Consider the following 15,795-nt stretch of genomic DNA (forward strand, 5'->3'; position numbering starts at 1 on the left):
ACAATTTTAAGAGTGTCCCTTCCATGTAAGCGACATTTCTTCGACACGATATTGTCCCACGATGCTAATAAGGGAAAGAAGGTGCTTGTGAATGGAAAACGTTGCTTTAAAAGAATCAGAGCCGAGGTAAAACTAGAGAGAAGCTTTGTCGCTGCTGGATTGACTGCCGGCTCGCTTGGTTACTCACGTATGACCATAGAGCACCTCTGTGCTCCAAGCGAGTGAACGCTTGTTTCTAATATAAATACGCCGGCTTATGTGAGTCGAAAGTATAGCAACTCGAGGTTTTTGATAATTTACAATGCTACAAATCAGTTTGGAGGAGCTGGGGGAAGTGAACTTTGAATTTTAGTTTTGAGTGCATTATACATAAAAAAAATTTGCAGTGCTATACCTAATTAAGAGTTTAGAAAATTATTTTAAAACTTACGGAATGAAAATTGTAAAATTATAATCTAAAACTTAAAAATTTAATTTTTTTTCTATCATTCGCATATTCTATTCATCCGGTTATGATATTGTTAAATTACATATATATATATAATATATTTAGTATTATCCCTAGATTTTTATTGAGATGTGGATACGGAACAGCCCGGAGACTGCGTCAAGACATACAAACAGAAATGTATTTACATGAATATATAAAGCCAATTTGTATTTTTTATTTCAATAATGCTGAATAGGCACCACATTTCAAATGAACAAAATGTTATCTCTTAACAGATCAACATAAAGAGATTTCTCAATGGATTTGGCTTAGCTGTTCAATTAGTGTCTCAATTAACATAGCAACTGACTGTTAGTCGCAGATCATTCACACATATATTTGGATCATAAAAATATGATTTATAACTGTTTTTTTAATTTTTTTTTTGGCTTTCTAAAATTGCGAAAAAAAAATGTTTAATTCAGTAAACTGAGTGGCCGGAGGGAAAACTAATATTATAAATAATTAATAATAATTAAAATAAACTATTTAATAGATTGGCTCAGAATAAAAATATACGAAAGTAAAAAGGAGAAAGGCGAAAGCGAGCAACAGATTAAAATATGTATAAGTAGGAAAGGTCAGCATTTAAAAAGTACCATTTATGCCCAGCGAATTTAAACGAAGTTGAAGGGATGCAAGAAACAAGAAATAAAACGCGCTGTGTATGTATGTTCATATATATTAAACATATGGTATTTGGACACCTACATACATTTATAGGTGACAATCCCACAATACACAGGGAGTAAAGAGGCAGAGAGAGAGAGAAAGAGAGAGAGAGAGAGACAGAGACTAGAGAGAGAAAGAGAGAAAAAGAGAGAGAGAGAGAGAGACACAGCGGAGAGACATTTGTGGCCCGTTGCCTTGACAATGTGACATAAAAAAAATTCAGAAAACCTGCACTAGAAAAACTTTGCAATCTAATGATTTGTACACATGCATACATATATATTATATTCTGTAATTATGTTATTATATATAATATATATTATGCAATTTTATAGAGAAAATGAAAGCAAATGAAATACGAAATTTTCTACTTGATATACAGCGTTGAAAAATAAAATCAATAATACGGTGTTTTTGGCTGTGCGTTAACTATGTTTTTATTTTTATCGTGTGCTACTGAAATGTGCCATAATGCTCAACTCCATACAAATTGAGGTTGAGAAGTTCGCGTGTTTGCATAATGTGCATATGTAAATATTGTACATACATATAAGTAATCGAAATGGTATTATTGAAATGGTATTTAACAACGTTCATACATACATATGTACATACCTGCTTCGCAACGATTTATATGCATATATATACTAGCTTTTTCAGTTAGTTTATGTGGTGGCGCATACATACATACATACATACATATGTATGTATATGGAAATGTTTGATGATCCCTTGAAATGGTTTTCATTAAGTTATGTCGTTAAATTTGAATTTATATTAAACTTTTGTAAATTTTAACACTTGTACAATACATTCATAATTTGTGTGTAAATACATACATACACATCTGTCAGCCACAACACGAACTTCATATTACACTTTATTGGTCGATTACACAACATGAAGCAAAGAATAACTTCATTATTCGTCAAGGAAACGGATATATGAATGTTGGAGGACGACAACAAACAACCGTTTCATTTTTTATCGTCTGTGAACAAAGTCCCACATTTTTTGTTAAGTTTTATTAACACTAATTTTGTAAAGTTGCTTTTTTGTTAAAAAAAAGAAAAATGCAAAAGCAAACACATAAGACTTGCGTGCACCACAAATAACAACAACGAGCGCGCATTAACAACTAAGAAAAATCCGAATCAAAAGCGAAACGAAAATTGTGACTCGGGCTGGAGAGATTGTGAAGGTAAAAACGAGGGAGCGCGCCACTTAAGCTCAGCTGTGTAAGCACATTGCTTATTAAGCAATAAGCTTTTACAAAGAGCCATGAGTAACGGTATTATTTAAATCGCAAAGCTTGCAGCGAAAAGCTTTGCTTTGCCACTCACCGGAAGGTGTCGATAAAGCTGTTGGAGGTAATTTTTATTTTCAGTCTGGCAACTTGCTTAATAAATGCACAAAACGAGAATAATTTTGAATTTTATTTATATTGTTTGTTTGATCGACATTTAGAGAGCAAATAATTGCTAAAGACGCCAAAAGTCTGATGTATCAATATGAATTATATCACCTAAGTGCACTGGACCTGAAAATAAATATTTGCATACATAAAAACCGATGTATATCGTATAGTTCACTTTTCAAACACTTAATTACTGAATATCTTTCTACACTTACCTTTTACAGCTCGTAATATCTGACTTCGTGGAAATTTTAACAGCTCTAATCGAACCTCAGTAAGCAGACCGCGAGCTCCAACGCGTCCTAGCACTTTGATAACACGTGCAGGAACTCTTGGGGTCTCCATTTTAATGGTTGGGATTAACTTTACTTAAAAGTCAAGGCAATAGTAGTTTTAATAATCCGAATTATGTATCTACACATACATATGCACAAAATGTATCTAAATAAAACGCAGCTGCCAATAACTTCTCAATAACTGATTTTAAACACTTTGAAGCATTTTTGTAAAAAATTAAAAAGGGTATTATGAAGTTTGCAAATGTATGTAACAGGGAGAGGGGGCGTGGCAGACCCACAAAGTATATATATTCTTGATCAGCTCGACGAGCTGGGTCGATATAGCCATGTCCGTTGTCCGTCCGTCGTCCGTCCTGTATGAGTGCGTGTTTCTCAGCAAAAATAAGAGCTAGAGCAACAAAATTTGGTATTGTAGGTGCGCCTATATCCAGGACACTACGTTTTTAATTTTATTTTTTTTTTATTTCCTCCCCTTCCTTCGAAAATCGAAATAAAACTATATATAAAGCAGTACAAAAATCTTTTAAAAATCTGAAATAAATCACAAAATTGCCTAGTCATGTTTTCTAACGATTTCAGAACGATAAATAACTTAGGAATTATTTACATTTCAATTTTCAATACAGACAGCGGGGTGCACGTGCTGACGCGTCCGCTGTTTTTTGTGTATGTGTGTCTAAAAGTTGATGGTGCCCAACTTTAATTTGTCCACTTGTTTATTTTTAGGGTCCATATACATAAGTAAGTAAATTAACTAAAGTTCGCGAACAGCTTTTACATTACCTTTTTGATCGATACAGCTTATCTTATTTGATCACCTAAAAAAAAAAAAACAAAAAAGGTCCCCGGCTACGGAATATTTATATTTGCCGTATGAAATCGGAATTGGTAAAGTAAAAAGAGTAAAAAGGTCAGTGACTACTCAAATGTTATGTACCCGGATCGCCAAATTAAAGAAAGTAATTTTTAATTTCTTATCACTCCTACGTCTAAAAGACGTAACTTGAAGCAGCTAACAATGTTTTATTATTCATGTTACTCTTACGCTATATAATAATAGTTTTTTTTTTTATTATTTAAACTTTGCTGTTTTTATTAAATCCTCTCTTTAATTGAGACTAACAAATAAGTATACAAATCTTATAACTGAACATTATCTAACAGTTTATCTAAACTGTTTTAGGATTGCACGTTCCAGGTTCTATCGCTGGTTGGTAGGTCGTTACGACGCAGACGTGAGCGGCTGTACAGCCTTGTTAGGCCTCGCGCGAAGGGATTAGGATGCGAAGAAAGCTTGCTGTAGTATTTTACGTTGTGTTCAGCTATTACATCTCTGACTGTTTGAATATTTCTCTCTTTCTGTATGTTTTCGTTTCGAACGTACAACGGTGCCCCGGTGATAGTCCTAAGGATTTTTGACTGGACTCTCTGGACAATATCAATGTTGCTATTGCTAGCGTTTCCCCATAGTTGGGAGCCATGGTCCAGATGGGTTTAAGTACGGAATTGTAAAGCAGGACCTTATATTCAAGGCTGAGAGAGGACCGAGCGTTGATAAGCCAGTGGAGGCTATTGGCTTTTAGTTTTAGTTGCGTTCTCTTGGCTTTGATGTGCCTACGCCATGTGAGTCTTCTGTCGAGGTGTACTCCAAGATACGTCACTTCGTTTGCTTGCGGGAGTGCGGAATTGTTTAGTGTGAGCAATTTTGGACAATTTTGCCTGTTTAAACTGTGTAAACGTAACATGTTTGCTTTTTTGTTCGTTTACTTTTATTCGCCAGTCAGAGAGCCATTTCTCCACTTCGACCATATGAAGAGCCAGTTGCGCCTGCTGCTTGCATAGGGCACATCGAACGCGCTGAGAATAGCTGTATCGTCCGCAAAGGTATGTTGTTAATCGTCTACTTGTTGGAATATCTGCTGTGTAAAGGACCAAGTACGCTGGGTCCAAGTCCGCTGCCTTGTGGGACTCCAGCTCTGGATCACATAGTCGTCAGACATGCAGAATTTCCATCTCCAACTAGCCAAATTTCTGTCAATATAGATACGACTCAATAATTTGTGTGTAAATTATTAGGAAAGGCGTTGTTATGATCTTATGCGTTAGTACCTTCTAAGCCAGACTCTGTCGATAGCTTGGATACATCTAAGATTTGCAGTGCAATATTCTCCGGTTTTCGAATGCTGCTTTCTTTATTCAGAATGTTATACTATCGATTAACCTGCTCGAAGTGCGTGGTTTTTCAACGAAACCCAAATTGATGTGTTGGAATTTTTTTTATGGATTTCTTAGATATGGATTTATCCAAGTCAGCAAGCATTTTTCAAGAGTTTTGAAAGGCATGATAGTAGGCTTATAGGTCTGTATGACGATGGATTTGTGTGATCTTTGCCTGGCTTTGGTATCATTATTATCATTGACTTTTTCCCATCTCTCTGGGAAGTAACCAAGCTTGGTGATGGCATTGAAGAGTTGCGCGAGGGTGCAAACTGCACAATATGGGAGTTCAATAATCATTCTTGGCGTTATTTGGTCGAAGCCTGGTGATTTTTTCGGGTTCAACTGATTTTTGATGATGTGTGCGATTTCGTTTGGGCGAAATTCCATTGGCTCTTGTTAAAGCTGGGAGTCACTTGTTAATGTTGGTATTGTGAATGAATTTGTTGCAGGAATTTGGCTGAACTTTTCAAGGTGGTCCTGCAAATGTTTTGGCTCTGTCTTCATCACTGCGGGCCCGCCCATTTCGTCTATAGGCATCACAGTTTCTGTTGGTGGGCATAGAGTTGGATGAGCTTTCCACAGTGAGTTTTTCGTAGAAGAGGATGATAGTTGCTGGATGTAGCGATGTTGACTATTTGCTTCTTGTTGTTTTAACGCTTTGGTAAGCTTGCGGGTGGCGTCTTTAAGCTTTCTGCTTGGCGACCTGTGGCTGCATTCTCGTCTAAGGCCGTCGCCTTTTTCTAAAAACGAGTTGTCGTTTGTGATTTGTCTTCTTTTGACTGTAAGGCACTTGTGCGTTTTGAGGGGTTGCAATGCGGGCTGCGGTGACAAAATTGGACTCTAGTGTTTTGATAAGGCTGTCGATATCATCTTTAAGTACAGGATTTAGCGTAATGTGTGAGCTTATATACTTGCGTCCATTTGGATTTGTGTGGTCTCTAAGCGGTTGATCATCAGTTACTGGATGCTGGTTTTAGGAGGGGTGAGTCAGATGAGAGATCTGAGGGACTTTCGGCACTGATCAAGTTTCGAGGTATATTTTTGGTATTAGTCTATTAAGTCGGGCAGTTTTTTTGGGTCTGTTGGCCAGTATGTTGTTCTACCGGGGGAAACGTGGTCGAGTTTGTTGCTGGCTTTTATAATTGCATTATAGAGCTGCTTTCCTTTTGGAGTCACAAGGCGAGATTCCCAGTGTGTGTGCTTTGCATTGTAGTCTCCTGCTGCTATGAAATGGTCTCCTAGTGAGTCGAAGAACTGCATGAACTCTCCTTCAGTTATGGTGAAACGAGGAGGGCAATATACTGCGGCTAGAGTAAGTTGTTTACCACCATCCAGTTTTATTCTTATTGTTGTGGCTTGTAAATAATTTTCTGCGAGCTTCCTTGTAACGGTGATGCTTCATACGGTTTCTGATCAGGATACCAGTTCCACCGTGTGCCTTGCCATCGGGATGGTTTGTTGCATAGAATGTGTAGCCTCTTAAATTAAAGTTATATTTGTTGGTCAGATGTGTTTCTGACAATAGCATGACGTCAATGTGTTTGTCGAGCAGGAATTGAGATATCTCAAGTTTATGCTGTGAAACGCTATTAGCATTTCCACGTGGATATACGTAGAGGAGCCATTGATTATTTGGACTGGTGTGATACTAACATTTGTATCAAGAGATTCTGATTACGCATTAAATCTTGCATAGTTGTCCGCATGAAGGACATTAACTCCATAATGCTTTGTGCAGGCTAGAGAACAGTGCCTCAAGGTTATTTTGTTGGTGTTCCACAGGCTGGTTTGGTTTGCCATATTTATCTCTGAGTTAGGTGCTTTTGGGTATCAATGTATTTGGCGTAGTGGGCTCTAATCCTGATTTAAAAGCGCCTGCAAATGTCACATTTTTCCTTATTGAGGATCCGGAGTCAGCGACGATCTGGTTGCCGACGAGAGAAGACGTCTGGGTGTGATTTAGATGGTGTAAGCCGTACATTTTGCGGGGCGCGGCGTGGTGACTCGCTGGTGGATTCGACTTTTTTAACTCCTTATATATTGGGCAAACTCTCCTGTAGTTAGCTGTGTGATTACCACCGCAGTTGCTGCACCTTTTGGTAAGCTAGAGTCGTCTTTGCTTGCTAGGCAGTGTGTGGAGTCGTGAAGCTGTCCCCAAACTACGCACACCGGGCGGAGTGTGCAGTATGCGCGTGTGTGGCCATATTCTTGACAATTCATGCATTGTACAGGGCCGATGCGTTTATGTGGTTCTTCTACAGTGATTCTGCGATGCAGTAGAAACTGAAGTTTGTATATAGGGTGCACTTCGTTTTTTTTAAGAGTATTGTTGTCTGGCTCCAGCTCAACCTTGAAGAGCGGTTGGGGCTTCTTATCCTTGTATAAGATGTTGAAGACTGTTTTGGCGTTAAAGCCTTTATTTCTGCAGGTGTTACTTCTGATTCTATGCCCTTTAAGACCACTTGTAAGCCCTTACTGCCTTTTTAATTGATACGTGAAAAAATTCATTTTAGTGTCGGCTTAGAATGCTGGATATATTCTATAAGCTTTCTTCTGATTCGTTTGAAAACTTTTGTTTACGAATATTACCCCCGTACAAAGGGAAAATTTATGTGGAAGTTTGTCCTTGGCAAATGAGGCTCTATAATTTTGCTCACAAGGGCATTGTAACTTTTCTCCCGTATATATATCGGAGGTGGCTTTGGGCTAACTTCTTTTTAACGCCTTCTTCGGGCTGCAGATCATCTGAGTTGTCTGCTAGAATTTGAAATCTATTAGTGGTGTTAAGTTTTTCGCTTGAAGCTTCTTTCATATTGCTGCGGGTCATTTTCGCTCTTGGCATTAGGTGGGCTTAGCTTCCGTTTAATTTGAATGTAGCGATCCATCCAAGTCTGCACGAGCGGGGCATCGCTTGCGCTCGCTTGTCAAGGAGTTGGTTTTGGTTGCTTTTGTTTTAATTGTTGATTCATACGGAGCTTTTCTTGCCGCCGATGACACATAGGCGAGTGTTGCCAACGATGGGCTTGAGCGGGCGGCCAATACCGTTGAGGTCGTTGTTGTAAGTTGATGTTCGGTAGTGCAGAGAGACTGTTGTGCTAGTCACCGTAGGTGAGAGCATGTCGCTCCGGCCCATTGCATGCCAGCTTTTGCGTTTTCGATGTTGCTCAATGCACTCGGTGCTCTGAGACGGTAGAGCTGGAGAACAAGAACGAGCTCAATCATTATTAAGTGCAAGTGGTCGAATTTTAGGTCAGGGGTAATTGACCGTTCGAAAAGTACTGCATCAGCAGTATTTTGAGTTGGCTCGGCCACGAAAGAGAAGTACGCGTTGTTTCGCTGAAGCGAAAGCCGGCGTTCGTCTTGCTCGCGCTGTCTTTGCTTACGAATGTCGTTATGATTCATCTTTTTTAGTTTTTTGATATTTTATTTATTTATAATTATTAACATAAGCTTACAATTAATCTTGTACGCTGTCAAACTTTCCTCGTAGTAATACGTCTCGCATTATTCCCGCAAGCTCGTCATCTTTCTGACCACGCATCTCATCTATTACTGACTCCCTGAAGCAAATATCTTTTGCGGTATCCGGTGGAAAGTGCTTTTTTTGTTTTTCAACGTCCAATTGTGGCACCTCTACTTTTAGTGTGGCGCCAATTCGCTCTAAGCATAAGAAACTTTTTTCTCTTATGCCAATCTGCTCCCAACTATCGGTACCAAACCAAATTGAAAGCGCTTCGTTGTGGTCTGTGACGTGAGCACGAAATGGATTCACAGGGCTCCCAAACCCCAAATGACTAATGGTGTCCCTTAAAACTTTGGCCAGCTTTGGCAGTTTTTGGGAATGGAACAGAACAGCACCTCCGATAAGATGCGCAATGGATCTTAAGCACCGGCATACATGCTTTTTAACAACTGGCTCTAGGTCCATGAATACATCGTATTTGCCACCCACAATTACAACAGGAAAGGGCAGAAGATTCAGGGTGGGTAGATCCGGATTATCATGCTTTACTCGATTTACAGCGCAACGTTCCAGATTCTCGCGCATCTGAGGCATTCCTTGATCCATAATGTGTTGTGCCGTATCTCTTAAGCCTTTGTATGCACAGTCTAGGTCTGCCCAAACCCGCTGTGGCTGGGATAGGTCTATCATTATGAAGGCAGCAAACTGTTGGAGTCCATGTGTCCGCATGGGAACTTCTAGCAACTGTTCGGCATTATTCAGTGAGCCCAACTCCCACACGTTCAACACCTGCGCCGCCTTACCGTTGCCTATTCGACGCCCAAAGCTGTACTCCAGCGCAAGCGTCGGGCGTGTTGAGTGTTCCTCGCGATCGAAAAATTTATTAATTGCGGACGATTTTCCCTACGAGCATATCAACATATTTCAATCGTTACTTGTTTCTTCGTGACACGACTTCAGTAACTTACCACACACTTGCTGCCAAGCACAAACAAAGTGCACTCCTTCGGTGTTGTAGTCACCTCTAATAGCCGCATGACCTCTTGCTCTTCCGCCAGGCGACCGGCTATCTCTTGTATGCTGCCCGTTACACTAAAGCTGCTGTCATTGGCCTTCTCAAACATTTTGTAAAGTTTTCTTTGCACATTAAATACAAACTGAAGCAATCGCCTATCAAAGGCGCGACATATTATAACGTTAAAAAGTTTGTTTACAATTTTCAAACGACAATTTCTATGGCAACAACGATAACTACACTATGCAAATCAAAAATAGTCGATAATAATAGCTGGGAGTGCATTGTATAAAAAATGGAAAATGATATAATTGTTCAAATGTATGTAACATAGTATTTCTTTTGATTATAATATCCTCGACTTCACTGTAAGCTGGCTTAAGTCTGAAATTTCTATTTTATTTAAATTTACTGTAATAAAAACACAACTTATAGATGTGACCGTATTCGTATATATTCGTTCACCCTAGCGAGATGACATGACATTTGAATTTTCTGTGGGAGGCTGTATGAATTGGAATTGGAGTTGTCAGTTGGACAACGCCGGTTGGGACCAAGTTGCGTCTGATATTTGCTAACAAGTTGCGTCTGATATTTACAGAACACTTCAAAACTCCCTGCAACTTGAGCTCTTTCACTATTTCCTCGTTTATGAACTTACTGTTTTTTCATTGTTCATAAAGATAACGAGTTATTCTATAATAAATAAGTTAATTAAGTGAACAAACAACAGTTGTATATATTATTATATAATTTATATTATGTATATTATATATATTTATAACTTGTTACAAGGCTTAATCACATTTTCTAGTATTTAGTATTTAGTATACATTATAGTACGCTTCTCTTTCCTTCACTTAATAAAATATCTTTTATAAAAAAAATAAAAAAAACAAGACCCGAATAATTTTGAAAATCGAAATGTTAAAGAAATGTTTAATTTTTACACATATGTTAGCGAAATGTTAAATTTGCACACATATGCTATCTCAATTTTAAACTTTATAATTTATGTTTAGCAATTAATTACAAAAAAAAAATAATTAAATTAAATTTTGCTGCTTTTCATGCAGGCAAAACTAAGCAACAGCAACAGTAAAAAAAAATATAAAGAATAGTCCAGTTTTTTTTATTATGATTGCTATAATTTAAAGCACAATAGTTTAACATTATTTTCCACAGTTGCAGAGTTTTTATTAGTCTGCAACATCTGTTATATTCCAATCAGTATCCTATTATTTTCTTAAATATAAACGCAATAATAAAGAGTTTTATTTGTAGAGTAAATAAATAAATGAATAATATAATATTAAAGTGTGAATAAGGAAAATTCAGGCTACAATTAATTGTTAGTAAAAGTTTTGAAAAGTTATCATAAAATTTTGTTGAATAAAAATACCAATAAACGTACATGGTGTCGCAAACATCGCCAGTCTTACTTTCAAATTAAAAATTTGTATACTAAATTGTATTAAATTGCTATTCGCCGCGTTTAGTTCTTTTTTCCCAACTTGTTCTAAAGAAATGTCTTTCCCAGAAAGTGACCTGAATCTTATTTTAGCTCTTTTTCGAATTGCCTCATTTTATCCGTGCTATAAAGCAGAACTTGCACTGCTTGTCGGTTGCATGTACTGATGCTGTTATACACTACACCTAGTGTTAAAACATTTTTCATTTCTAAAAATAAAATAAATAGCGCCACCTGTTGTTAATCAGAACTAAACCTAAATCAGATCACAGATAGATATCTTCGCTTCATATAAAAAAGTCGGTAGAGGTCGTTAATTTCTTTTATTATTTTTTGTAATTTTTTTTTTTTAATTATTATGTTTGATTGACAACACAATGAAAAATTTATGAATATGCATATACATATTTATTGATGAATGAACTAAGATTAGTTCAGTTGGGTCTCAAGGTTTCTTCAACGATAAAATATAATTTTTGTTTTCCTACATTGTCTTCAAAAATATTCCCTTAATATATATAAAAAATGTATTGAACAACAAATACTTAAATGAACACTACAAACTTTAAAATACCTATGCATATTGTTTAGCCGACTTCGCCTACAAAAAATTAAAATACCCACTAGTAGAATTGACCGTCGATAGAGAGTGCTATATGCATTGATTACTTTAAGATTGAATATATTTTTAAATTGAATTGAATTGAATGAGTTACCAACAATATAAGTATTTGTTTATTTTATTTTATACATTATTGATATTATCATAAAAAATAACAAACATTGGTTCAAAAAAAGAAAGTAAAAAAAACTCCACTTTGATGTTAAAAACAAACAACAATTAACTTTATACATTTTTTTTCTTATTTTTGTGCTACAATTTGTGATTTCCATTATTTTTATTATTTTATTACTTGTGTCAATTCCCATTATCATTCTAATCATAGTTTATGCGTATTTACAGCACGACTAGCAAAAGACAATAGTAGTTTTAAATTCAAATCTATCAAAACTATCATATTTTAGCCTTTTTCTGAAAAAGAATGCGTCTCCGCGTCCTTGGGTTGTCTGTTTATCGATTACAAAGCAAAAATTGCAAGATTTACTTGCTAAAAATTATGTAAAAAATTTTGCATATCAAATGAGATAATATGAGTAAATTTACATCGGAAGAGCAAAAAAAAAGGTCTTTAAAAGTGAGCAACTGACTTGACTACAAGTTTCGAACCATTTTTAATCGTATTTTGTGCTATCGATTTCAAAAAGATATAAAAAAAGGGAAATATGCTAACTTTTAAAAAAATTTCTAGATTTGTGGCTAATAGCATTTAAAAAAAAATGTTATAAATTTAAGGTTACCATTACCGCTTGCCTACCACAAACTGAATATCGTAAAAATTAATACATAATTAAAATCCATTAAACGCCATCTATATGTCTGTTGTAAAACTCTTTTAACATTATTATGTATGTACCTGGTCTAAGTAACAAGTAATTTGGTCCTTCTTTAATCATGTGCGAACATGTTTAAGTGCTCAAAATAATAAATATAGACATTGACTATTTTCTTATCAACTTTATCTGTCATTCGCATTTTTTTCATCGCCCTAAATGATTTTTTTGTTAAAAATTAGTTTTTCAATTTTTGGTATACAAGCAGCTGAAAAGTAAAGGCAAAAGTTTTTGTTGCCCTTAACAAAAGTTTTTCAAGAAAAATAAATGACAAATGCAGCCTCAAGGACAATTTATGTGCATATTTTCTGCATCTATGTATGTAAGTCAGATATCGAGTTGGTGCTCTGCATCAGATCGCGTAATGAACTATGCAAAATATCTGATACTCATTTAAATTTCATAGACTTCTCCCTATTTTTGTCAAAATCACATTACTAACTTGTGTATACACTGGAATTCTTAATTAATAAATAAACACAGCTAAAACTTCTGATAAATACCAGCTAAATACCAGCCAAGAGGCTCTTGCTTATATTGCGATGTAATTAAGTTAAGGTGCAACTGGGAAAGTTTTTTCCCATTTCAATTGTGCTCTACCAATCGGTTTCATTTCTTGCAGTTTACAAAGTCCCCTGAGCCATGACCTAAACAAATTATTGAGCACAATTTATTTATTTATTTATTTATTTATTTTAATTGTAGCCTAGAATAAATTCTATGGTACAAATTGGTATTGCCAGAGCAACAAAGGCCTTCAGGCTGATTGAGCACAATTAAAATGGGAAAATATTAGGTGTCGAGAAGTCTTGACATATCAGGAACTGTTATTGCAATTATAACTGTTATTGCAATCTTAAGCTTAAATAAGTATTTCTCCATATCAATTAAGATGTAGATATATGTACATATGTATGTATAGTTTTCTATAATTTGGTTACAAGAATTTTAAATAAGCTTATAATGTCAAACGTTCCCTGTCTGGGAATTATTTTTATAATGTTCGTTGCTGTGAAACACCCAAAAATAAGCAAAAAAGCAAAGTCCGTGTTCGAGTCCAATAGAGACTGTCCCACATTGTTTTGCTTAGAAATACAAGAGTTTCAATATTTTTGTGGCATTTTAAATCACTTTTTACAAATTCTGATGCAGAAGCAATCAAATAAATAAAATAAAAGCGTTCAGGTTTCGATAAAGGAGCACTATAAGAAACAGTTGCTCAAACATTCAGACGAACGGACGTACTGACGGACATGGCTATATCGACTCAGTTTTTCTTGCTGATCAAGAATATATATACTTTATGGGGTCTTCTCCCTGTTGATTACGGCAAATACTCAGTTATATACCCTATACACAACAGAATCCCTCAAGGATCTCCACTTTCAGTAATCTTATTTTTAACAGCCTTCAATAGCCTAGCAGACAAAATAGAAACAAACAAAAATTAAAGTTTATAGCCTACGCAGACGATTTTAATATTATTATCGACCTCCAAAAGAACAAAAACATAACAATAAATCTAGACAGACTATTTATTGACATAGATACATGGTGCAAGATCTCAGGGACATCACTATCTATCCCCAAATGCAAACACCTACACATATGCCGGAAATTCAACTGCCACTGTAAAGTTTCAACAAACACAATAGTAATAAACGAAGTTGATAAACTAGGACTAACAGTCAGCTACAAATACAAATGGTCACAACACATCAAAAAACTTCTACCATCCCTTAACAAATCAATAAATATCATAAGATGTCTATCAAATACAAAATTCAATTGCCAACCATTTACACTAGTACAAATAGTCAAGAGCATAATCGTATCAAAAATAGACTTTGGCCTCCCAATATTTGGGAATGCACCCAAATCCACCATAAAACCAATAAGAACCGCTCTTAATACAACTATTCGAACAGCACTGGGAGCATTTTACTCAACACATCTCTATTTCGAGGCCAACATATCGCCCATAGAAATTATAACTAAACAACTAAAAGCAAATATGTACAAAATAATAACACAATCACAAGACACCCCTTTAAAAACAATATTAAATAACCTGGTAAAAAACAAACACATCAGACCATACAGAAACTCAGCAATCATTAAATCCCTTAACATTAGCTCCTTTTCTTACATTCTTTTTAGCTGTTATCCATGGGTACGCTGCTTTGTATACTTTAAGAGCAGCCTTTTCACATTTTTTCTTAAGCACTACTCTACATTTCCCTTCTGCTGGCAATTAATTTATACCTGGCCAACAGTTACGAACATACAAGGGCAAGTAGGCGGTCTGCAGAGGTACCAAATCAAACGAGTGCTTTTGTAAATTACATTTGAATTATCCGCTCCATGCTCGCTTGTTGTTTATCTCAATTTTCCTTGCACTTTTACCTCCCTGTACTCATGGCTAAGCTTCTGCGCACGGACTTTGACTGCTGCATAGTGAACGGACAACAACGGCTTGAAACTGGCTATGAAAAGTGGATCAAACAGCCAAAGTTAATAAACACTTTGCATTCTCCTTTTAGCCCTTCCATGCAGAGCACACAGTCTGCATGCGTTTGAGCTTTTGTTTTTGTGTCCATTACAATTTGGGTTTGTTACAAACTGAAATTGAATGCAAATAGAAAAACAAACACACATGTGCACGCAAAGCACTTAAATGAACGCGTTTTCCATTTCAATTAAAACAATTTTAATTTCAATTTCAGGCGCAAAGAACCAGAAAGCGAGCATTTAACACCAAAACAGATCAGGCCAGGCCAACTAATAGCAATATTAAGCAGGTAACACTGGCTAAGTACAACATGCAAATAGACTAGACAAAATTCAAACGAATTAATTTCAGTTACAATAGATGTAACCCATAACCCATCATGTTTTCCAAAAAAAATCACTTTTTTTTGTCGATAACTAAGGAAAAGGAAAACATTTGTAACTGGAAGATAAAAAAAATGTTCTAAAGCTAATTTTGGGTTTACATAAATCTATTAATCTTTACGTATTCATATGGGTCTGTATGTAGAGAGTTTTTTTGCAATAGATAAAAATGACAGAGGAAATCGGTGGACCAACAACATGTCGTACATCTCACGGAAATATTGAAACGAGAACCAAAATGTCCGCCGCAAGGTTGAGTGGAGCCAAACGCAGGCAATGGGCGGACGGATGCATTATGAGGATTGCCGTGCCGCCGAGTCGTTGTGGCGACGTGCAGGACAAAAATACAAGGAGTATTATAAGCACAAAAAAAAACTATTTCATGTTCTTCGACATTTGAG

General features: G+C 36.1%; 2 protein-coding genes across 2 annotated transcripts; both read right to left on the reverse strand.

Annotated features, from left to right (window-relative positions):
* Positions 1-2,613: 2,613 nt before the first annotated feature.
* Positions 2,614-2,964, reverse strand: LOC117134987 (40S ribosomal protein S28). The gene is made up of 2 exons (XM_033294683.1): positions 2,795-2,964; positions 2,614-2,702 (listed from the first exon to the last, which is right to left on the reverse strand). The coding sequence occupies exons 1-2, from the start codon at positions 2,922-2,924 to the stop codon at positions 2,644-2,646; spliced, it is 189 nt and encodes a 62-aa protein (XP_033150574.1). The 5' UTR covers positions 2,925-2,964; the 3' UTR covers positions 2,614-2,643.
* A 5,591-nt stretch (positions 2,965-8,555) lies between these two features.
* Positions 8,556-9,685, reverse strand: LOC108607271 (cytoplasmic dynein 2 light intermediate chain 1). Its single transcript, XM_017997985.1, has 2 exons — positions 9,530-9,685; positions 8,556-9,464 (listed from the first exon to the last, which is right to left on the reverse strand). The coding sequence occupies exons 1-2, from the start codon at positions 9,683-9,685 to the stop codon at positions 8,556-8,558; spliced, it is 1,065 nt and encodes a 354-aa protein (XP_017853474.1).
* Between the last annotated feature and the right edge of the window lie 6,110 nt (positions 9,686-15,795).

This window comes from Drosophila busckii, unplaced genomic scaffold (assembly GCF_011750605.1).
Source record: "Drosophila busckii strain San Diego stock center, stock number 13000-0081.31 unplaced genomic scaffold, ASM1175060v1 chrUn_01, whole genome shotgun sequence".
NCBI lineage: Eukaryota > Metazoa > Arthropoda > Insecta > Diptera > Drosophilidae > Drosophila > Drosophila busckii.